Raw genomic sequence first — 25,684 nt, forward strand, 5'->3', positions numbered from 1 at the left:
TTGGGAAGAAACAAACATATCAGAGGCAACTTATAGGCAAAGATTTTCACAGGAAAAGTAACACTATTACCCCATATAGTTTGATGAACTCAGCAGACTAAGCAGAAAAGCCTACTTTTTAATTGCTAAAAAACAGAACAGTATCAGTGTTAGTTGCAACTTCCCAATAATAAAGAACAAAGATGATCCAAAACTGGGTTTCCCACTTTACACAAACTATCCACAGAAAGAAAAACTTAACACAGTTTTCATAGTGCCTTCCCATGATCTTAAACTGTTTTTGATCAGTCCAAAAACTTTTCACAGTAGATGCAAAGGGCATAATTATTCTCACTGAAGAAATGAGGAGAATATGCTCAAAGAAATTAAGCAATGCACAGTAATAAATCGTAACCCCAAAGCACAGACTCTACAAGCATGATGTCCAGTACTTTTCTACTGGAAGATGTTGCCATTTACTTTTTCTCTAGCCTGGGCCATGCCAGGGAATCTGGAATATAGGTGAGCAGGATCTGGGATTCTTCAGGTAAATTTGACCAACAGGCTAAAAGTTCAAATGGACCTGGATCAAGTCAAGTCAGGCCTTCCCCCAAACTCCTCAAACTACATGAAAATTCCATAAGCTAAAGCCCATACCAAGACTTGGTTAGTCTGCCAACTTACAGTCAAAAGCAAAACCCTAAGGATATTACAAGTTAAAATAAATCTGAACCCCCATGGCAAGGAATTCAGGGCTTTTCCTTTCTCTCATTTAATATTTTTATATATACTTACTGGATCCTCTCATCCAGCACTCAACTGATCCCCTCTTTTTGTAACCTCACAGGTTTCCATCCTTTTGAGGTGAATCCCCCCCTGAGTAGAACATATGGAATTACAGGCTTATTATTTATTTTATTGTCAGTATTCCTATTAGAGGGGATTAAAAAAGAGAAATTACAGACCAGCAAAACAATTTTATAAAGAACCAAATTCATTCATTAACTAAAAAATATTTGTTGCGTAGTAATGCTCATTGATTGGCATGACTGGATTGGAGAGTTGTTTTGGGTAATAATAAAAATAAGTTTAAAACAGAAAAGTACTACCTGCTAAATGAAAAATAGATGATTAATTTTAAAGAGTTACTGAAAAATTTTCAAAGATGACTTTTAGGACACTCAATCACAAATATCTAGAAACCATATCATATATACAAACTTGAAAGGCTAAATACAATGAAGTTCTAGAATTAAGTTCCTCTATCAAAATTAATTTATAATAATATTTCAATTAAGCCTTTAATTAAGCCAGTATTATAGAAGGGCTTATGCCATTTCATCACAATAAATTTAAGCCCAGGAACCACATACCACAAAGCTGGAGTACTCTGACAAATTAAAGAAAACCATTAGCTAATGGAAGGCTTGCTCTGAGAGTATTTATGGCTGCTCTCCACAGGGATGCAGGATGACTTACTGAGGAATGCGGTATCTCAAGAAGAGAAAATAAAGGAAAAAAGAAAAATTCCTACAGTTTGTTTACTGTTTGCTGGTACAAACTCTAATAATTTTGCCATAAACTTTTAAACAAATATCTGCCTATGCAAGTAACAAAATGGGAAGAACGCCATGTACTCATGAAATACTATCAAAACCTCATGGGTAAGAATAGTCTATGGACATGTGGACTGTAACTGGCACTAACATGCAGCTACCTAGAGCAAAAGATAATTTCACAGCAGTGCAGACAATAATGGGATCAGATGAGGTTGCAGCAGAACCTGCACACAGTGCCGGGGGTGAGGCAGACAGGAAGACAGACACCAATGGAAGTGGGCGAGAGAAAACAGACACAGAGCAGCAGATCAAATAATTCTGTTTCTTTTCTGGTGACTGGACATGAAAGCTTCAGGGAAAAAAGAAAAAAAAATTAGTCTGCAGAACGAGGAGGAATGATGAAGCAGGCACTCTGAGTAGAGCAGTTCAGGGCCTTCCTCAGGCCTGGCCCACTCCTGCTCTGTTGTTTTGAGGGATCCCAGATCCTGAAAACATTCAAAAAAGTCATCTTCGAAAACTTTTCAATAACTCTTTAAAATTAATCATCTATTTTTCATTTAGCAGGTAGTATTCTTCTGTTTCAGAGTACTCCAGCTTTGTGGTATGTGGTTCCTGGGCTTAAATTTATTATGATGAAATGGAGTAAGCCCCTCTTTCCCCTTTGCTATGTAAGCTAGGGCAAGATGATTTCTGTTTTACACACAAGCACGCACACATGCACGTGACACCTGCCCTAACAGTGGAGAAAAATAAGGGACACTGCTGAATTTTGTCTAAGATGAAAACAGATGAACAATTACTGGTTTTTCTCTATATGGTTCATTCTATTAGTGTCAAATCTCTATGAATTCAATTTTAGAATACTTACTGCTGTCACATTCTAGACTGGGGTTTCAGGACAGACTAAAGGGGCATTATTTATCCCTGAGCTCTTAAGGGACAGAGTAAACTACTATCAGCTGATGCATAGCACCCAGTTGATCTAAATATATAGGCTTACTAAGTGTGCAAATAACTAAGAGAAACACTTAAATTTTCTGCTTGATATCCTTTTTCTTAAAAACTGCAACTGCACAGATTCATTTTCAGTTATTATCTTTTGACTTTCTACTATTGAGGTTGAGGTAAAGCAATATCTACATTAGAAAATGTAAACATATATAGCAAAATCCACTCAGTTGTCTTATTGAAACTGTACAACAGAATTTTTTAATTGTAATGCAGATTACTGACAAACTCCATAAATTTTAGTTGGAACTAATCAGCACAATTCAGAGTTCAAAGCAGTGACTTATACTGCATTAAGCTAAGGCTTGGCATTCCTCCCTCCTTTTATTTCTTCATGAGCTTACAGTAGGTTATGAATTAGACATGATTTTGGTTTCATTCTTAAAGAAAAATGTTAGTACTAAATAATTCTGAGAATGTTCTACAGTTATACATCAAGGTATTTAAAATCAAGTCTCACAAGTTGCTTTCTAACTAATGCATGCTCTTCCATTTCACAGCAAATTATTTTCACTTTTCACCTGTCACTTAACTTGCAAAATGATTCTTCACTTCCCAAAAGATCTTTTCAGTATGACAATAATTAACATAAGAATTTTCTAATTTAAAAAAGTCAAATGGAAAAATTCTTTTGAGATATATAAAAACACCAATATTATCAGTAAACTTGGGAGTCAATGCTTCATAGATACAAATATCTTAATCCTTTGACATATGAAGCTCAAAGATTTATTAGTAAATTGCATATTACAATTGATTATAGAAAAAAAACCCAGCAGATCTATCTGTAACTCTAGTTAACAGTCAGGATACCAATACAATAGTTCCAAATTTGTTAAATAGTAAAATTTTGTGATCTAGTCACTATGGTCTTAAACACAACAAAACAGCAAGTTTTCTCCTTGAAAAATATCACTTTCTTATCCCAGCAGGACTTCCCACTTAAAATTCTGTTTTATTAATGACTACTTCAAACTGTATTGAAATACAATTGTTTGCAGGCTTTTATAGCATGACCAAAGGTTATCATAATTTTTCACATAATTTTAATTCACTTGCATTTATAAACATTTACTTAGTATAACCATGTCCCCAGGTACTAGAGACAAAACAATGAAACAGACAATCCTACCCTCTAATCAGACAATGCGCTTTATTAATACAAAATACATTCAGTACTAAAATATGCTTTAAAAAATTAAACAAATATGCAAATGCAAATACTTTTATTCTTAAAAAGGTAACCAAAGGCAACTACATTAAGACGCTTTCCTAATATCATGGTTAAGTTTGGTGAGCCTTTGCCACGAAGCAAAAATTGTGATAGAGTTACAAACACATTTATTTATATCTAAGATATCTGAAAGTCATAGAACATTAAACAATTCTTTGGTCATTTTAAGAATTCAATCACAGTTCTTTCAAATGCTAACAATTAGTATCTTGTGGTTTGATAAACAAATGTGGAAGAATTAAAAACAACTGTCTTAAACGATGAGGTAAAATGATCATTTGGAAGCTGCATATGAGCTCACAATTCAGCCACATTTCTTATCTATTTACTTTGACTGACCTTTTTTTTTGTGGGTAAGGGGGACTAGGTAAAGTTGAAATGAAAGGTTTGTGAGACAGAGTACATATTCAGCTATACTATCTGTTTACTTTGGCTGACCTTTTTTTACAAGGAAGGAGAGAAAGAGAAGTACCTGCCCATGGAAATCTCTGTGCTAATAAACATAAGGATCAAAAAAGCCTATCAACCACACCAAAGTTAAGACACTTACTATATAAAGGCAAATCCCATGAGAGTAAATGTGACAAAGATAAAAGGTATTTCTGTATTTCCTGCTTTGTTAAGATTCTAAGTTTACTACAATCAAAGACTATTTTCCTGCTTATGCAATATAATGAAGTGATTGTCTTACTTTACAATTAAACAATATCATTAAGTATTATATTAAAGTGTTTGTAAGAAACATTTTCAGTGCCTTATTTACACAAGCAAAAACAGCTTACTTCTCATGTTTTTATTTTGAAAATTACAAACTGACAGAAAAATTCAAAGAATATAATGGCCACCCCTATATCATTCATCTAGCTTCACCAATTTTCAAAATTTTGCCACATTTGCTTTATCTTTCTCTCTCTACACATACACATATAAAATAGTGTTTTTGCTGAACCATTTAAAAATACATTGCAGACATCATGATTTCAGTGTCTTTTTGTGATCTGCTTATTTTTAACAATTTTGGTCAGAAGTGTAAGAGCATGTATTTATAGTGATGGTGATAAATACAAAATTTGAGGAATATATGTGAATGAAAAAGAAAAGAAACTAAAATTTACTGAGTGCTTGATGTGGGCCAGTCACTGTGTGAACAGCCCTGCATACATTGACATTTAAACCTTACAACAGTATGTTTTATGACTGAGGACACAACAGCTCAGGGAGGCCAAGTGACTTTATAAGAGATTGAATATAGTTACTAATGGCAAATACAGAATTTTAAACTATATCTACTTTTCTATTACATCATGCTGCCTCCCTAAGAAACCATTTTTTAAGCAAATATATACTTACTATATAATAATTTCGAAGAAAACAGAGGTTGAATTGAAATAGAAGTATTCATGTGATTTGCATTTGAATAAAATTCAGCTTTGTACAGTGCACCCACTGTTCCGGTTCACGCTGTACCATATTCACAAAGCATGTTTCCCCCACCTCAACTTGACAATGTAACAAGAATTACCATTCACAAAGCTCCTTGGTGGCTTTAAGCAACATAATTATCTTATTAAAGTAATCCTAGGTAAGGCATGAATGATCAACACCTTAACCCTCCCTACTGTACCTACATTTTAGAAGAGAAAATTTGTTACTATTAATATTCTCATTTTAAAAACCTATTTGTTTGAACACTTACTATGTGCCAAGAGTGTCTACAGATAGTTTCACTTAATCCTCTGAACATCCCTGCAAGGCAGGAATCATTTCCTGTATTTCACAGCTGGTAAATGGAAGAGTCAGCCTTTCAGCCGAATCCTGATGGACTCAAAGGACCATATGCTCACCCTACCACACAACCGATTTCTAACCCATAGACCTTTCCAAATGTCTCCAGCAAGCAGAGGTGAGGTGGGATAGTACTGATTCTGGATAACCTCCTGCCCTCCATTTAGTACTTCTCTCTCATCTTCTTCTTAACTTGGAATTTTATTAAGTTATAGTTTATGAGATTTACCAAGTTTTGGTCCTAGATTGTCAAATCTCTCCCAATAAAACTGTGAAGTTACATAATTTAAGTTAAACTATATTGTGCTTTTCAGGAATATTTATTATTTGTGCCCTAGGACTCAAATATACTTTAATAACATAATAATATAGTTCATCAAATGACAGATAATCTGATATGTACTTATTATAGTAACATTATACTTATTTAGGAATATAACTTTGGGGAGGACCAACAACCCAAAATAGAAAAACAAAAAACAAAGAAAAGTGTGTATATGTAATAAATGGCTATTTTTAAATCCATGTTTTTTATTCAGTGAGAAGATTTTAAAAAGTACATATAAAAGTAAAAAAAAAACATGACAGCTGGAAGTAAAGCAGCATAGAGAAAACACAAAAAGTGAAAGAAACTATAAAATAAAACTTTCTAGGGCCACAGTTCCTCAGGACAGTTTTGTATTACAGGCAGTTCTGTAACTGATACAATGTCAGCCGTGGCCACAGGTGGTTAGATTTTTGTTAAGGAAGATTTAAGATTGTGTTCCTAAGTTATATCCCACTTAAAGAAAATAAAAATTTATGTTAAGGATACTTGAAATCCCATCCATCAGTAACCTTTAAATTCTAGTTATATCTTTCCAAACATTTTTTGGTAAAAATGTATATACATATGCCTGTGTGTATGTGTATATTTACACATATCTCTATATACATATATTCTGAAAGGTTTTCAATCTATAATTGTTAAGATAAAGTTATGGCACATAACATTTTTTACAGCCATCATTGTCAAGACTCAATTATATAGGGTATGGAATACTTCAATCCTGAAATGATTATAGATATTAGAAGCAATATTGTATTTTGGCAATACAGTCCCAATGGGGAAAATGCTTACATAACAGAGCAAAATTAGACATATTTAGAAATATATAAAGGCTTGGGTTTACCCGAAGTTTTCAGGTATCAAATAATATAAAAACACACCAGATTTGGAAATCTAGGTTCAAGTTTGGCTCTATTACTTGCCAGATATGTGATATCAGCCTGCCCTTCCACTTCTCTGAGTCAACTGTCTTCTGGATAAAATGAGCACACCCCCAGAGCAGTACTGTATGGATTCAAGGAATTATTATATGTCAATATGCTTTGTAAACTAGACATAGCTTATCAAAAATAGGAAGTTAAATATGAGAACAGATATTGATGTGGAAGAACCTGAGGCATAAAGAAGACTCTTCTCCTGGACCTATCCCAGTTGGTGTTCCTACTGCTGGAACCCAGTTCAACAGAGGCACTACTGACACTGGAGGAAGAGGAGCCCAGTCCTAAATATAGGCATTATCATGGCCATTACAGGACCTTATGCCTGGTCCCTGCCATTAAACGCCAACAGTGTCCCCCACCATTGCATAAAACCAAATATGCCCCTGCTAAGAATTACTGCAGGTTTAACTTAAAGGGCAAATGTAACCAGGAAAACATACACATTAAGCTGCAGGTCCTTTTACCTCCGTATCAATAAATGAGTAAGAATGGTCTGAGGCAATGAAGGGGGTGAGAACTTGATAATATGGGTGAATGTCGAAACCACTGTGTTGTTTATGTGAAACCATCATAAGGTTGTATATCAATAATACCTTAATAATAATAAAGAATGGTCTGAGAGGCCACAGAGACTGTATGAGAGCTCTAAGCACCTAAGATGCACTGAAGGGAGAAAATGTTCTGCCAAGGGGATAGAACAGTAGAGAGGAGGCAGAAAATGTTTAAAGTTTATCTTGTATATACATTTCCAGGCACTTTTCAATGAAAATGAATATATATGCACATGTAATTACAGAAGTTTTTAAAAATCACTAAGTATAAGATAGCAATCATCTAGGTCTAGGGCCAGCCCCAGTGGTGTGCGGGAGCCAGTCTGTACTGGTTGAGAGCTGACGGTGCACAACTCTTCCCGCACCATGTTTACCACCATCACACTGGTGATATATGGTGGCCACAGTGGGAGTATCTGGATATCAGCCATGGTGGGAGTATTTACACCACTGAACTCATATTTCAAACACTACAGATCAGCTTCCCCTCAACCTGCCTCAAGAGCTGAGTGTTAAAATTTTACCAGCACACCACTGGTCATCCCTCACTGTGTTTTATGTTGAATAATAAACTGTTAATAAACTCAAATGGCATCATTATCTGATCTTATAAACAAGAGAAGCACTGATAAAACTATTGTTACCTTCTATTTATACTTTAAGAATTCAGTAGTGGATCTATGAATTTACAAGTTATGTACTGGACATATTGACAAAAAGTTTGACACTGTCACCAAGAAACTGAACTCCAAGGAGGCAGGGAACAAAAGCCTAGGTTGAGGCTGTCTGCTTTTGTTGCCACAAAATAAAAATGCTTAGCTCACTTTTGAAGAGTAGCTGAAATGGGCCTCAACCTCAATGAGACGCTCTTCTGTCAATATCCAATAATGACTATGATAGCAAAACACTTATATAGCACTTACTATGCGCCAGCATTTGTGTGTATTAACCCATTTAACCTCATACCAATCCTGTGTGGTGAGGACTACTATTATCTCCATTTTACAGATAAGAACATTGAGCCACACAGTTTTAAAATAACTTGTTCAAATTTATAAAGATAGTAAAAGGCACTCTGGCTCCAGAGGTTGCAGTCCTAACTCGTGTTACCCAGGAATGTTACCCAACCCTCAGTTAGTCCATTTAACATGTGTCCTCCACACTCCAGATCTGTATTTGGGACTACATATCTCCTACTACACCAACTCAAATGGCATGCTCAGGGCTCACCAAAGGGTTCTTCCACTTTTCCCCAAGCCTTTGCTTCTATCATTTCCTCAGCAATATATTTCAAACTATTACAATGGCTGTCAGATAACAGACATTCTATAAAAGTACCTGAATTTTAAAGCAGAATACAGCTGTACCATTCTGCAATCAAAAAGTGTTAACAGTTGAGTTGGAAACATTAAAGTTGCTGGTATAGGCAGGGAGTTTTATAGCATACAAGCTGTGGATAAGTAGTTTAAAAACATTGGAATTAAAATTTACCTGGTATTTTTCTTGCCAACAATTCTATAAATCTAAAAAAAAATTGCTCTTTGGTTTATTTTTACCAAGAGCATTGATAAAATGTTTTAAATTTTAGAATATTGATAAAAACATCATGAAACTAAAGAGTGCTACTCTGAGGCTTAACTAATCACTTCAGCTCTATCAATTTATAAAAGTTCTATCTTTAAATATCTGAGAAGTATCTGCCACAATGTGGAAGAGACAAATGTTGCCCTTCATAATGAAAAGAACACAATTACAGTAGTGTTTACGTTCATTTGGCTGTCATGCACACAGGGCTTGTTGGTTTCTGTGTTTATGGAACGGTCTACTAGGTAGGAAACCAAAAACAAGCATTCAGAACTCAACACATGCTTAGGCATGGTTGGCACAGCAAAGGTGGCTCCGCAGATAAAAAGGTAGACCTAATGAAGAGGATATCAGGAGAGGCTAATATGCTAAGCCTGTGGTGATAACATTCATAGACAAAAGGAAATAATTCACTATGATATGGTTTACATTTAGTGGTATCTGAAGTGAAGTTTAGAAAGAACCGATGTGTATGTGATATTTTTCACAAAGGTTGGAGATTTTATTTAGTCTAAACCATACTAATTTCAAATGCTATGTTACTTATTAATTTTTAGATTTTTATTATTTATTCAGTGAAACAAAGAGCTATACTATACATGTAAAGGACTTAAAGCTTTTTTTATTAGATATGAAAATACATGCACATTAAAAATATGAAACTTGCTTTTTATAGTACTAAAATACCCATCAGTTTTTATAAATGCCCACCATATGAACTATTTTAAAACAAAAATTTTTAAGCTTAAAAGACTAATAAGCAAAATATAAAAATGGGCAAGTAAATGGAAGCTTACATGTGAAAAGCTTATGTCACAAACACTAGTCATAAAAAGTCTAAAGGTGATAATTATACAACCATCAGTGCTAAAAATTAAACAGGTTACTGCTTATTTCTTGTCTTTAGTCTTTTTCTTTTTGTTAAAATGATTTTTCTGGCACTGAAAACATCATCAATCTAGTGAGATTTAAAATCCTGAATTCAGAGGATAAATTTAACTCCTATCACATGGGATAAAACTCACCACAAAATGCACCATTTCTGACCTTTCCAATGAGTGGTCACCACACACAAATAATGAGAGACTAAACTCACACAGGCATTAGTGCAATTTAAGTCATATTCTCATCATGTTTTGACAGTTACAAATATACATATATATAATATATATATATTCAAAATTCAAAGTTTTAAAAATGGTTTTATTTTCCTTTTCTATTTTCTTTTCATAAGAAAGTGTTTGATAATCCTATTCTGAAATACACAATTACTAGCCTCTAATTACATTTAATACAGAGGCAAAACAGTAATTTAGTAGTAGCCATATGTATGTTAAAATTAAAATTCTATTTGCGGAAAAAAACCAGTGTTGTTGCTACATACTGCCTGTGAGTAACTTGGCTTAAGTTTTATTCCACTTTACATTGCAAAAATACTTACCAATTTTTCAGAAAAAAAATAATTCCAGGTTTCATGCTTGACTAGGTATAAGGCCATAAATTGCCCTGGTGAATGGAAGCTTAAGGGAACACTAACAGCTTGGCTAAGAAGGAAAGAGAAATGTGAGAGAGGAGTTAAAGGAAAACAGAATAAAGGAAGTCACAAGCTGAGGATAAAGTCAAAGGACGGCTGCAGCTTGATGCTATGGGGAAAGAAGAGGTAATTTCATGAGTAGAGTCCTGAAAGTAACAGAAGTGTATGGAATTAAGAGCACTCATGTCCAAGAGAACCAGAGGGGAAACAGAGAGGCACAGACTTCGATAAATTTGCAGCCTTATAGGGAAATTGACATAATTTGTGCTTGAGCCCTACAATTAAATTTTTTTTTTTTTTTAAAGAGAGAGAGAAGGTCTTTTACTCAAAGTGTACAGAATAGGGTTGGTGAGGTGGTTTCAGAAGGGAAGCAAAGGCTGGGAACAGTGAAGAAATCAGCACAGTACTCCAAGTATGTCCTCTTAGGTAAATTTTATAATTTTTTTGTGAGCTTGTGAAGACGGATATTACTAATTTGATTTTACATATAAAAAACCTGGACTCTAAATTACATAGGAAAAATTGCCTATCAGAATGTCTTTTTCAAATACATTTGAAAGATCTTTTATTATTAATTAAATTTCAGTTTTCCCAAATGTTTACAAATACAGCTAAGATACTTCTGATCTTATGGTATGTTACAGAACCATGACCTATGCCATTTCTCTTCCCAGAAGCACTAAACATCAATCTCCAATCTCCAGTTTTGCTTAGGATTCAGGAAAGAAGCACAGTGGAGAGAAATTCTTACAAGTGGAGAGAAAAATAAGACTGTGAGCCACAAACTGTGATGCTTTCTGAGTGTGGTTAGGTACCTACAAGTTTTTAGAGTAGTGCAGTCACATTCAAAGGCCCAGTCTTAATAAATGTCCCTGAAACAAATTCATATCTACAAAAGTAAGGCATTTCCCATCTGGCTATGCACGGGGGCTTAAGTAGATAGAAAAAACAGGGAGTGGCCAGTAGATTAAGATCACAATGACAATTCTGAAAAGGAAGTATAGGTAGTCACTAGGTTTCCACCTTTAATTAGAAACAGAACAGTGAAATGGATTTAAGATGCCCCTTGATTGGCAGGATCTAAAAATCTGAAGGACCTAATTAAAACTGTTAAGGATACTAAAAATGAGATCATCAAAAGATTAATGCCCCATCTCCAGTGATCAGTTCCAAACACTAGAACAGTCTTTGAAATTCAAGGACTAGATCTACATCTAGAAATGCCTTCTGAGCACACAAGTAACACTGTAACAGAGAAGATTGAAAGTTTACTCTTCATCCTGCTCAGCCTATCTGGAGGATCTCACATTACTAGCCATCCGCATCTGGATGAAATTCTCTTCTGCAGTTTCTATGACATACTTCATGCTCTGCAGTCTCCTTTGATTTAGGTGGGCTGTTCCCTTCTTCCTTCCAACATTAATTCCCTCCTGAAGATAATGTCTTTTTGCTCTTTCTCTAAAATTATCTCCCTTTGGCTTATTCATTCTTATGGGCTGAATATCAGTAAGTCAATGCTCTTCAAATCCACATTTACAACCCAAACCTCAAGTCAATGCTCTAACTCCATAGTTCTAGTTTGGAAAAGTTTGGGGGATGGCCAGAAACTGACAAGTTTTCTTCCTGCTTCCCATGTTGCTATTCTTCTGCTCCCATGCTAAAAATTATATAATCTCTCCTTACTATTTTACACAGACTATTAGAAAAACAAAACCTGGTTATGGTATCCTTTTAATTGAGAGCTGGAGGCCTCAGTGTGATTATGTTTCCCAGTTTGTCTGACTGCTTGCATTAGATCAATCAAAAAAAAAAAAACCAAGTTAGGGCATGTAATTTCTCCCAAAGCATTGTTGTAATTTATTCTATTAGAAGTACATTCCTTACAAACAAAATTATATAGCTTATGCCATATAAACACTGACTCAGAAGTAAAGGAGAAAGGAATCCTGGGTAGCTGAGGCAATGAGGTCATGAGAATCCAAAACTCAGTGTATCTTCACAAAACCCAAGACAGAACAAGTAGAAGGATAAATAAAACTACACAAAACTCAAGGCTTCAACACATCCAAACTTCTAACACGTAAAAAATAAAAATAAAAAAAGATTTTCAATGAGTTGTCTCCTATGTTTCAGCTGTAAGCCTGGAAAAACTGAATGAAACAAAGAAGGAAGAGCTAGAAGCAGGTCTAAGACTGACTTAGGTGAAAGAAAATCCATCCTGAAACACTGAAAAGCACAGCACAGATTACATATTTAAAAGTGCATAGGACACAAGGAGTTCTCTAAGAAAGTTAACAGTTTAAGGGGAAAAGTGGATTAAAACAAAGGAAAGGTACCACCCTACAACATTAACCCTGTCCAAGATATGCAGAAACACACAAAGTCTTCATCATTAAAAAAAATACTACAATAAAAATAAAATGGATATAAATCAAACAATTCACCTGACAAAAGATTCACCTCAAAAAAACAGTGAAGCAAAAGAAAATTGTAGTATAATATTCTAAACGGAATTAAATATCTTCAAACAAGCACTTGATGACATGAGGAAATAAAAAGAAAGCCTTGACTTTGACCAATGTGGTATAATAAAAAAATAGATTTGATCTTTGTCTCCAATTTCTGGCACATAGCTCCTAAAACCCTTGGAATTGATAGGAGTGTCTTTTGTTATTCAAAAGGAGCCCCTTTTGAGCACACCTGAGTTAATGCTAATGAGATGACTTATGATGGAGTTGCTACCAGCCTCAGAATGGGGCTGGTCACCAGAAAGACCAGCTGATTAGAGGGTTGGAACTTTCAGCTGCACCTACTGAATTCCCAAAGAAGGAGGAGGGCTGGAAATTAAACTCTACTCTTGAACAAGATTTGATGACCTTCAAGGTTGGAGAACACATCCATGTGCTGGGATGGTGGTGCACCCCAGTTCCATGAGGAGAGTAGCTCTGCACTCAGGACTCTTCTGGATCTCACCCTATGTACTGCTTCATTTGGCTGTTCATCTTTATGCTTTATTTTATTTTTTATAATAAACTTACAAATGTAAGTAAATGGTTCCCTGAGCTTTGTGAGTCATTCGAGCAAATTACTGATCCTTAGAAGGGCATCACGGGAACCCCCATTTAGAGCTAGTCTGTCGTAAGTACAGGTGACAACCTAGACTTGTAACTGGTATTGAAGTGGGGGCAATCTTGTGGAACTGAGCCCTTATCCTGGGGGATCTGATGTTATCTCCAGATACCTAGTATCAGAATTAAGTTAACTTTGTCAGACATCCAGTTGATGTCCATTGAGAACTGGAGAAATGCTTGGTGTAGGAAAACCACACACACACCTGGTGTCAACTGTATTGAAGAGTAGAGGAAGAAAAAATACAGCAAAAAATATAATCAGAAATACAGCTGATTGAACACAAGAAAGTAATAGGAGAAAAATGGGAAAATCATATCAGAAATGAAGACAAAATAATTTCTATGGTGCCCAAAGAATAAGTTCACACAAAAAAATAATAAGGGCATTGAAATTAGCCAAGAAATAACCAAGCAAATGAAAATGAGAAAAAGAAAGAAGTATCAGGAATGTTTGATATAGAAGACAAGTAAAAGAGATCAAATTATTTATAATTAGAGTTATTTCTAGAAGATATAACAATGGATCAGAATAATTAAAATTATAATCCAAAAAACTTTCTGGAAATAAAGAAGACTGAATCTACATATTTAAAGAACCCCCCTGAACTCTTTAACTGTAGAAGAGAAAACTGAACTGCAGCAATCAGGGTCTCGAGGGAAAAAATGATCAAATAACTTAAGAGGACAAGAGAATTAGACTGGCATCAGAATTCTCAAAAACAATGCAGAAAGCAAGGCAAAATGAGACAGCAATTTCAAAAAAACTCCCCCAAAAATGTAAATCAAGGAGTTTGTATTCAGCTAGGCTATCCTTCAAGTATCTAGGCTATAGAGAAATAGTTTTAAACACAAAGGATCTCCTAAGAGTTCTGTACCCATCAGCCCTTGAGAAATCTACTAAAAGATAAATTTCATCAAAGCAAAAGATGGCAGAGAAATTTCAGCAAAATGATTGATGATGAGTATTTAGTATGCTTAGTTTTGTGTCCAAGACTAAAACAAAGTAGAAAACAAAAGTGGAAGAGTAACATCATGATATGTGCTATGTTATACTGTATATTCTCAAAAAGTATATATAAAACAACTCAAAATTTGATGGAAATGGGAGAGAATAAAAAAGGAAAGTACAATAAGCTCAGTGATTGCTGTATATGTAACAACTAGGGATGAAATAACATTAAAAACTCATAAACCAGATAATAAATGGTTGAATTTAAAAATCCCTTTTTAAAGACAAGGGAATAAAGGCATTAAAAAGGTTTTAAGACCAAAGGCAACCATTAAAACAAATAAAAACTCACCTCAATAAAAAAATTAAATGAATGAGCCAGAAAGACAATAGCAAAAATATCACATACAGAAACAGCAAATACAACATAATATGTATAATAATCGTAACATAAAATGACAGACTTGATAGCAAACTTATTTTTATCAAGAAATATGAATAGGTTAAATTTGTCTATTACAATATAAAAATTTTTGATTCGGTTAACCAAGTAAGACCCAAATATATACTCTATACAAGACATACACCAAATACAAAATGGTTTAAAAAAGCTAAAAATAAAGGTATGGGAGAGGTATACTTGGAAAGTGGAAACAATATGACATAAAGGGCAATGCTACTGAAAAGAGACAAAGCAAAATTAAACTAAAAGGCTTTAACTGTGATAGAGAAGGACTTTCTTTGATGCTATGAGTCTCAGTTCACTATATGGCTATTATAAATAGCTCTACACCAAATAACACATCATCTAATTTACAAAATAAAAACTGTAAGAGATGCAGGGAGACATACATAGAAGTGCACTGGTAATAAGAGATTTTAATATCCCACTCTCAGTACAAAACAGACTAGGTGTACCCAAAATAAAGAAGGATACAGAAGATCTGAATAACAACCAATTAGTAGAGCTTATGGTTATATATTGTACTTACAGTGTGATAATAAAGAATATACCTTCTTACCAATAACATATAGAACATTCACAAAAACTAATCATTTATTAGGTCCCCCTTAAAAGTCAGTATGTTCCATAAAATACAATGACTGAAAATAATATTCTCTAATCACAATGCAATTAAACTAGAAATTATTAACAAATGTTTAAAAATAAAAAGGAACTTTCACCTGGAATAAATAAATTCTTATTAAGCAGCTCTTGGGAGAAAAGGGAAATAGAGAAGTTAAAAAATTTTTTTTAATTATAATGAAAATATTATATATAGCATTTATGGGCTATAACTGAAATAGTAACCAGAAGAAAATTCATAGCCTTAGACACTTTAACAAAATTAAAGAATAAAAATAAATTCCCAGCTCAAAAGTTGAAAAAAGAACCAAGTAAGTCACAAGAAAGGACCAAGGGCAAACAAAGATAAAAGCAGCAATTAATGAGGTAGTGAATAGAAAACAGTAGTTCTACTCAATAAATCAAAATCTGGCTTGCTGAAGAAAAAAATAACAAAATAAACATGCCATTAGATTATGTAATCAAAGAGAAAATCACAAATACACAAAATCAGAAATGACAAGGGTGAAGAAACTGTTGAAAGAAAAGAAATTAAAAAGTAATGACACTACAGGACATTTGTACAAATGAATTTCAAAACCTGTAAGCAATGGATAATTTCCAAAAGTGATCCCACAGTGATAAGAAGTTTACTTATTTATTTATTTTTTATTTTGGTTTCATTAATACACAATTATATGAGCAACATTATGTTTACTAGACTCCGCCTATTTTCAAGTTCCCACCACATACCCCATTACAGTCACTGTCCATCCACATAGTAAGATGCTATAGAATCTTCTCTATGTTATACTGCCTTCCCTGTGTCCCCACCCCCTGCTGCTACATTATGTGTGCTAATCGTAATGCCCCATTTCCATTTAAGTAATAAAGTAAGTTAGAAAGAAAGTACTCCACAAGAAGAACCATGGTTGGATGGTTTCACAGGGGAATTCTACCAAGGTTTCAAAGACCAAATAGCCTCAATGCTGCTTAACTGTTCCAGAGCATTGAAAATGTAGGAAAAATCTTAATTCTTTTTTTATGAAGCAAGTAAAACATTGTATAAAAACCAAGGAGAAGAAAAAGAAAACTAGACTAATATCACCTTTGAATATTGATGCAAAACCTCCAAACCTCTGAATAAAATATTAGCAGACAGAATCCAATAGCACAGTTAAGAAAATAATACACAAAGAACAAGAGGGATTTAGTCCAGAAAGGCAAGGTTGGTTCAATACATTAATACATTATATTAATAGCTCTGAGAAGAAACATCATGATCACTTCCCCAGATACTGAAATTCACGTTAGCATGATGAACAAACATAACATACATACTTTGTCTTAAAGCTAGCACCTTACTTTTAACAGGGAAACACTAGAGGCATTTTCACTAATACAAGAATTAGACATTCTCTGTAACACTATTTAACATTGTAATAGATGTGTCTACCAATGCAATTAGATAAATCAAGTAGAGGCATCAAAACTGGAATTGAAGATGTAAAACAATCTTTATAGATGATATGATTACATACCTGGAAAACCCTAAAGAATCAATGACCTTTAGATGGCAGAGAAACAGGCACTCTCAAACACTGCTGCTTGAAATGGGAATTGGTATAATCCTCATAGATGGGAATTTGGTAATATCTAACAAAGTTATGTTTACCTTTTGACCCAGCAATCCCACTACTCTGAAGTTAATTCTCCAACAATGTGAACATACATACATACATACATACATACAGGGTTAATATTCATTGTGCCATTGTTTATTTACATAACAGTTGAAACAAGCTAAATGCCCACACATAGGAAAGTAGTTGAGTAAACTATAGTATACCCACATAATGAGTATTAATTATGTAGAATGAGAAAGATCTCTATGAACTGATAAAGAAAGTGATTTCCAGGGTATATTTTAAGTGAAAAAAGCAAAATTGAAAAGAGTATCCAGAGTATTCCACTTTCTCTGTAAGAAAAGGGGAAATGAAATATACGTGTGTCTACTTAACTGAGGATAATTGGTTACGTATTGTGTATGGGACGCTACAGAATGGGTTGGAAAGAATAGAGGAAATATAGAGGGGAAATCAACACCTTGCTGAGTATATCATTATGTACATCGTGGGTTTTGGAGTCATGATAATGTTTTGTCTGCTTAGAAAAACAGACAAAATCAACAAGGATGGGGAGAAAACACTAAAGTTGAATATAAACAGAAACATGAATCAAACCATGTTTCAAATTAATAATATAATCATACTAATGGAGGAGAGTAGAACTAACCTAAATAACTTCAATTCACAGTATTTGGACTAGGAAAAAAAAAGCTCTAAACAAATATTGGGCTCTAGTAAAATGCTTTTTTGCAGAGGCATAGCTTTGCAAATCTGAAACTACTTTGTGAATTTTACAGGGCTTAGCAAATAAGTAAACATATTGTAGGTAACAGGAATTAGAAGTTATAAATTCGGAAAAGGAGCAAAAAATAGAATGGACTGTATGTAGTGTGCAGTTGGAACTAAGGGGTAGGGATAGAGATACACACACCCATGTATAACTCACACACAGATGCACATGTACACATATATACATGTTCATATATGTACATTCACAAACACACATACACTCATACAGATTTTATCATTTTTTTAAAATCTTAACCTTAACATTCATATTAGACCTGAAGAAATGGCATTTCCCAATTTTTAAAATGTAAATTTAAAAGATACTGGCTATGCACCTATAGGATAGGAAGGTATTTCTACAGGAAGAACTGCCAGGAAAACAGGCCTTGAAACTGAGCAGCAAACCTCATCTTTAAATAGCAAAGAATTTACTCTAATATGTGGCTCCATCATAAAAACAGAAAAAAAAAAATTATTCCCAGTAGCAAATATCCAAATGTGCACAGATCAGATTATTTTCATGTTAGTAAGACAACACATTATCTTTCATATTAGTTGCAAAAATGCAAATGCTTCTTGGTATTTCATAATGAAACTTATCAAAAACCACTGTACCTTACAGTAAAATCATAGGAACAAGAGGCTAGCACGGAAGCATGAAATGGTGAAAACTACAAAACAAAAACAAAAAGATTTTAGAATTACTTGTAATTACACCATGCTACTTCATACTGTCATTCCCATGAACATTACAATAAATTAAAGTTTAGTCAGGACTGCCACTTAAAATTATGCTTTTCTGAACCTTATATGCTTTAATTCAAAGGAAAAATCTTTTGGCCCTTTAGGTATCATCTACAGGAAATATTTATTTTTAGTTTTCCAAAGAGAAGTTGTTCCTCAAGTTTTTGGGGGCTTACTTATAAAATATCCCCAAAGTATTGATATTCTGGGAAAGTTAAATACAATGGCTAACCACAAACGACTTCTACAAATATAAGAGATATAAGTATGTGGTAATACAAATATATAATCATTTAACTTACCAATTTTATGAATATATATTATGATCGTTATATGTACAAGTATCAAATAAACATTTAAATGTTAAATAAAATCACCTTCAAAAGAAATATTGTTATTTGTATATGACAGCTAATGAAGAATGGTATCAAGGACAAAACCTGCAAATTTAAAGACAAATAGTATCTTTTATATAAGTAATAAACACATTTTAATAGGATGCCCTTTGCAATTATAATTTTTCAGTGGTTTTCTTACCAGTACTTAATAGTTATATATACATATTTATCTACACTTGAACACACTTCATTAGTTTGTAAAACTGCTTTCACTACATTATCCAATTTCACTTTCAGAAGCACTGTGAAATACATATAGAAAATATTTTTTGACTACCAAAACCTATGTGCTATTAAAAAAACAAGATGCTGTGTCTCATGTTGAGTTGCAGCCAGTAAAATTTAAATATTAATTTAACTGAAATTTAGAGTTTTGAAATAGGAATAACATAATTATCTTATTGAAAAGATCAGTAAGGTACTTTTCTACCTTTTAATGTAATAAAACAAAGAATGAGGTGTCACTAGGAGGTGTCACTTAATGTCTTCCATAGTGATTAAGCAAAACCTACCTAAATAAAAGCTAGGAAACTAACTTAAGGCACCTTATAACTACATAAATTTCTTAGGAGCAGTAGAGAAAAGTTATCTTTATCTCGTCTTCTACTGTTTGCGAAGTGGAAAATTTTCTATACCCAAATGTTTGTGAACATTCATATGCATTATCATGTTAGGGGGAAAAAAAGAATTAACCATCTCTGTATACGAGTTTAAATAAAACAGAGGCCTTCCCACTGAATGGACAAGAATGAAGACTGTAATATGAAAACTATATTACTATAGTTTAAAAATATTACAGGCATAGTAGATTGGGGATGACAGAATGATAAAACATTTTATTTAACCTTAAGCACTAATTACATATGTTGCCCCAATTCATTCAATAATTTTTCAAATGTTTTTCCTAATTTTAATTTTCAATATTTATTATAATTAATTGGGTTAACAAAAATATGTATAAGAATCAATAACCTCAACCCATAACCATCTTTAATATATATTTAATTGATTATATTCTACATATAAAAAGAAAAGATAAAAACTTACTTTCACTCTCCTAATAGCATAGGTATGACCAAGAAGCTCAAACACCGGCTGTCGTACATTCCTCAAGTCCCAGCCTCTCAAACTACAATCAACTGCCCCTGTCACCAGCAAATTCTGAAAACAATTCAGAGAAAAATAAATAGTGATTTCTTTGTAATTAAGCAGTACCCTCGGTTTTCTACTCGAAACAATATCTATTTTCTGGTAACTATTTAATCTGAACCTAGGAGTCATTCTTGATAAGTTTTATGACTAGTATAAAAGAAATCAAAATATACATCAAAAAGCAAAAATTAATATGACTTGAGAGAAAAGGAACTCAATATGCTTTATGTATTTGATGAAATACACTACACTCAACAGAAAAAGACATAGTCCCAAACAGCACTGTGGATTCTCCAATACACCTCTAGTAATATAAATAAGTACTTAAGGTCTTAAAAATTGTGTCTGACTGATGAAAATTAGGCTTGGGGTGGATTAATGATTGTGCATTGAACATTGACTCCCCTATACAGAATTTTATTGTTGTTAACAACCATTTGATCAATAAATATGAGAGATCCCCTCACACACAAAAAAAGTACATGCTTCCAATTGTAAAATAAATAAGTAACTGGGATGTAATGTATAGCATAAGGAATATAGTCAAAATATTGTAATCACTTGGTATGGTGATAGCTAGTACCCAGAATTATCATGTATATAAATGATGAATCACTGTGTTGTACACCTGAAACTAATGTAATACTGTGTGTCAACTACCCTTCAATAAAAAATAATTACCTAAAAAAAAAAAGAAAAGAATGACAAAGCAAAAAAAAAAATTGTGTCTGATAAATAAGCCCACCTTTCTCTTCAATATGCTCTGAGGTTTTACCAGGCATTAAAAGGCAAGAGGCCTGTTATTTTAGGAGTATATGGAAGAGCAAAGAGTATAAACTAAATTTTTATGTTTTTCTAAATCTAAAACATTGTTCCCAACTCTCATGGGCCATGTCTTAATATATCTAATCATGTCTGAGAATCTATGCAAATAGTGATAAGTCTCCTATCTAATCAGGTTTTAAATATTCTGCTATCTAGAATCCTCAGTTAACCCAGAGTTCCTGGCTGAATATGCCAAGAGTTGGGTACACATTTACCCCTATTCCATGTCAACCAAAATAGTAAATCATTGCCTGAATGTGTTGGGCTTTAGCATAAGCTCATTTGAGAAAAAGTTTCAATAATTCAAAAAAAAATTTAACTACTCTCAAGTGTACAACAGTACATTTTTTACAATTCTCCAAATTATACCATATAGTCCACAATTTCATTTTCCCATATGGAAAATTCACTTATGAGAGAGATGTGAACTGCAGTTACTAGCACTGAAATTTTTATGTAGGCCAAGTATTATTATTGATTATGTATTACGTTTTCTTTTAATCTTTTTATTTCATTTTATTTAAAGAACTCTACCAATATAATATTCTGTTAACTTTTGACTAATTAATCAAAAACTGGGAAAAAACAAGGCATACATCTTACCAATCTGTCACAGGCAACAGACCACTTCAGGTACATAAACAGCATATCAGTACATGTTAGACCTATTTCTATTTCTAATTCATACACTCATGTGGTTAAATGTAGCTTTGCAAAATGCAACCAATGGACACTGCTACCTTACAGAAGCATGAAACTTGGTTAGACTTATATAGAAAATTGTAAAAACTGATGTCAAACTAAAAATCAAGTTTCAGTAGCCTGACCAGCCAAATGAACAAGAACTGAAAGCAAAAGGTGACATAACTTGGGGGGTGGTGAAGAGCAATAAAGAAAAAAATTATATAAATTGCAAAGCAGTTTCCCAAACAAATAAGCAAGGCTGCACTGTTGAACTTTGAGAATTTTTGTTTCTTATTCTGCCTGTTTGATGTGCACTTGAATCCAATTACTGCTGATGTAGGTCACTGACAATCGTCAAGTAAAAATGAAAGGGACTGACTTTAACTTAATGGTCCATAAACACTACCAAAACCCACATAATCAAAGATAAAATAAAATCTAGAACATTTCAACATTAGGAAGGGCTCAGCAGCTCAGGATAAAGCCAGGACAGGGTACCTCATTGTATTTACACCAGTCACAGCTCAAAATTTCTGCCTGATGTGCTGGAATCACAATTCTGACTCCTGTTGACTTCACGTCCCAAATTCTTAGAGTCTGATCACCTGGTGAAAGAGGAAGACTTGATCACTTTCCACCACACCACTTGGATACTCAGTGACATATTGCACTCATGATAATAAATCAAGGGAAAGCACACTGCTTTCAGTGTTAGGATACTGCCATCTGTATATCATATAAAGATATATACATATTGTTTTTAAGTATAATAATGCATAAGCATTACTAAAAATGAATGACTAGTATATGTACCATGATAATGTTTTTAGATGAACTCAAAGCAGGAAAATCTGAATCTCATACTGTGGTGATTAAACACACACACAGTGCATTTTTGAGGATAGGAAATAGGTCCTGAAAATCCTTGTTTCTAGTAAATAAAGTTAGCACCCTGTATCAGCATATTCTACAAGAAACAAAATGCTACCAGCTTTACTGCGAAATGTGGGTGGTCTACCAAGCCAAAATGGAGAATTATTAAATCTCAGCTTTTATGTTTACTACATTTTGACAGACCAGCCAAAGGCATATTTTTCTCCTTGGAAAAAACAAGCTGAAAAATGTAAGGATTATATATTGCATTATAATAAAAATAGTTTACATTGCTTAGCTGCACAAAGTCACTCTGATTATACACTTTATATGCTGTTTCCTTCAGTTTGTGTAAACTATGAGGAAACAACAAAATGACCAGACGAATAAAGCTCAGAATATACATGGATCTATACATGTATATTTACATCAAAAGTAAATTATGAATAATAACTGATCATAGGAGAAAGACAGTTCAGCTTGATGAAAAGAATATGGTCTATGACCCAATGGCAGTCAAGGTCTTCAATAGCACTTAGTTGTGCGGCCCTGCACAACTTACATAATGTCTCTGAGTCTGATTCCTCATTTCTAAACAAGAAACAGAATGTCTACATGCAGGCCTGTACAACAATTTAGTGTGACAAAGTTTCTGTGGAGCATCAAGCATAGTCTCTAGCACATAGAAGATACTTAAATGGCACACAAAAATGCTAAAACTTTAAATTCCTTTGTTTACTTACATATATTTTCCTGTATTTCCAATTCTAAATCATATGGCATTTAGGTAATTTTAGCAATTTTAGACAACTTTTTTCTGATTTCTTTGGATGTTGCTTAAGAAAGGTAAGAATTAAAATGTTAGTGACAACGAAGTGTAGAGGTTTAAAACAGGGACTTGGAGTTCCAGAACTTGGTTCCAATCCAGCTCAATCATTTGGTAACTGTTGATATTTAATCGTTACTTCCCCAATAATAATTTTCCTTACCTATGAAAAAATATCTGCTTTATAAAGTTGAAATAAGGTTGTACAAAATAAGAAAACATACCCATAATTTGAAGTCATTCCTGCCCCTATTAATAATAACATGAACAACAGCTAATTTATTAAGTGCCAGATGCTAGTTTAAACATTTAATATGTATTAACTTTTATAAAACATCACAATGAGGTAGAAATTTTGATAATATAAGTAGTTTTTGTAGTAATTTACAAATGAGGAAACGGAAGCACATGAAGATGAAATAACTCTCTCAAGATAGCCAAGTGGTGGAATCAGGATCTGGAGCCAGACCCAGGCAGTCTGGCCCCAGACTACGTGCTCTACTATTACACTCTGCTGCCTCCTAGTGTTGCTGGAGGAGAAGTGCCAGATAATCAATGTTGGTTGAAGTGTGAGAAATTTTTCTTTTATGTTAATTTTGTCTATAAATAGGGGAAAAAAACATTTAATCACACATACATACATATAAGACATTCTGTCATATTTGCCCCACAATAATTTTAGAAATAAAACACAATAGATAAAGTTGAAACCTTCACTGTATTTCCAACCCCATTCCCTATCGTCCTCACCCAGAGGTCCCCAAATCATGAATTTGGCATTCTTTTCATCGTGTTTCTGTAATACTTTTACGACATTTTTATAGATCCATAAATACATATTATTGCTTCATGTGCAGAATTAAAAATATATATATTTTTAAAATTTAAAGACACCTTCCTCCTACTTTTATAAAGGTTAAAAACCACTAATGATAGAAAAGGGTAACTAACACTTTTGGAGCTACCTAAGGATAGTAGGGAAGAAAGGGAATGATGAGCTTGTAAGTGCCAAATGGAAACTGTTCAAAATTGGTACAGTCTAGAGCTTCAGGTATCTTCAGGGGCCTAATTATAATCACTGTCTGGGGTTTAGCCACCAGCCAGTATAATTTGCTTCAAAATTATAAATAGCTTTGATAGTAAAAGTGTCTTTCATGACTTTCCCTATTCTTCAAAGTATAAAGTAGGGTGGTGTATATGTTTAGTGTTGGTCTGCCCAGAAACACCCTCCTTATAGGAATATCCTCTTCTCACCACATGATTCTGGAAAGATCTATGGCTCAACACAGTTGACCAGCCTGAGACAGGTCCAACCAAGGCCAGTCATACTATGTCATCCCCTGCCTTGTCCACAGCTGACAGGTCAAAGGTAGGTACTTGGGATTTTCTAGAAATACAGCTAAAAAAATAACATCAGTCCCTCTTACCATAGGATTTATAGGTTATAAAGTTGAGAAGCCACTGGCAGCCACATGTATTATTGCAGGGAGAAAACCAGCCTGCACTCAAGTTAACAAGCAAAGAAAAGTCCAGATTGGAGACAAAGAATGTGTCCTGGGGCCATTTAAGCATCCCTTCCCTTCCTGGGGTTGCTTTTCAATAAATTTTAGAAGACCTGTGGTAAGATAGTTTAAGGTCTATCTCCTGTAGGCAAATTATATCCCTTATCATCATGCAGGGACTGAATGGAATTCACCTGAAGCTTCAGTGTCTAAAATGCCCAGCCCCAAGAAAAACATTTGATTCAGCACAATACTTCCATTAAAACATAGGAAATATCTAAATGATGTGTACTAGCTTTCAAAAATTATACTTAATATCAGGCCTGAAACTACAAAGTCTGTTATGACCATGACTAAAGAAAGCCCTGTTTAAAGTTCAAGAACTTGTGTTGATCCTAACAGTTACATTTTTGGGTATGTGAATGGTTTAAAGTAGCAAACATTACAATGAATGTGGACTAGGAGATAAGAAGTAACTATTATTCTAGCAACAGTTTAGATGAGTCTCACCAACCCATGTTGAGCAAAGAAACCAGACATAAAAACATAAAAACAGGCAACATTAATCTGTGCTTTTAGAAGGCAGGACAGTGGTTACCCTGAAGTGAGGGATG

The 25,684-nt window shown here is 33.8% G+C and overlaps 1 protein-coding gene across 1 annotated transcript in view; it reads right to left on the bottom strand.

Moving 5' to 3' along the window:
• Positions 1 to 25,684, bottom strand: part of PEX7 (peroxisomal biogenesis factor 7) — a 90,880-nt gene that overhangs the window by 28,503 nt on the left and 36,693 nt on the right. The window contains exons 6-8 of the mRNA XM_036903697.2: positions 22,368 to 22,474; positions 20,256 to 20,369; positions 18,682 to 18,737 (exon numbers count right to left, since the gene is read on the bottom strand). Coding sequence (XP_036759592.1) covers positions 18,682 to 18,737; positions 20,256 to 20,369; positions 22,368 to 22,474 — 277 coding nt within the window. The remainder of the gene's footprint in view (positions 1 to 18,681; positions 18,738 to 20,255; positions 20,370 to 22,367; positions 22,475 to 25,684) is intronic.

This window comes from Manis pentadactyla, chromosome 12 (assembly GCF_030020395.1).
Source record: "Manis pentadactyla isolate mManPen7 chromosome 12, mManPen7.hap1, whole genome shotgun sequence".
Lineage (NCBI taxonomy): Eukaryota > Metazoa > Chordata > Mammalia > Pholidota > Manidae > Manis > Manis pentadactyla.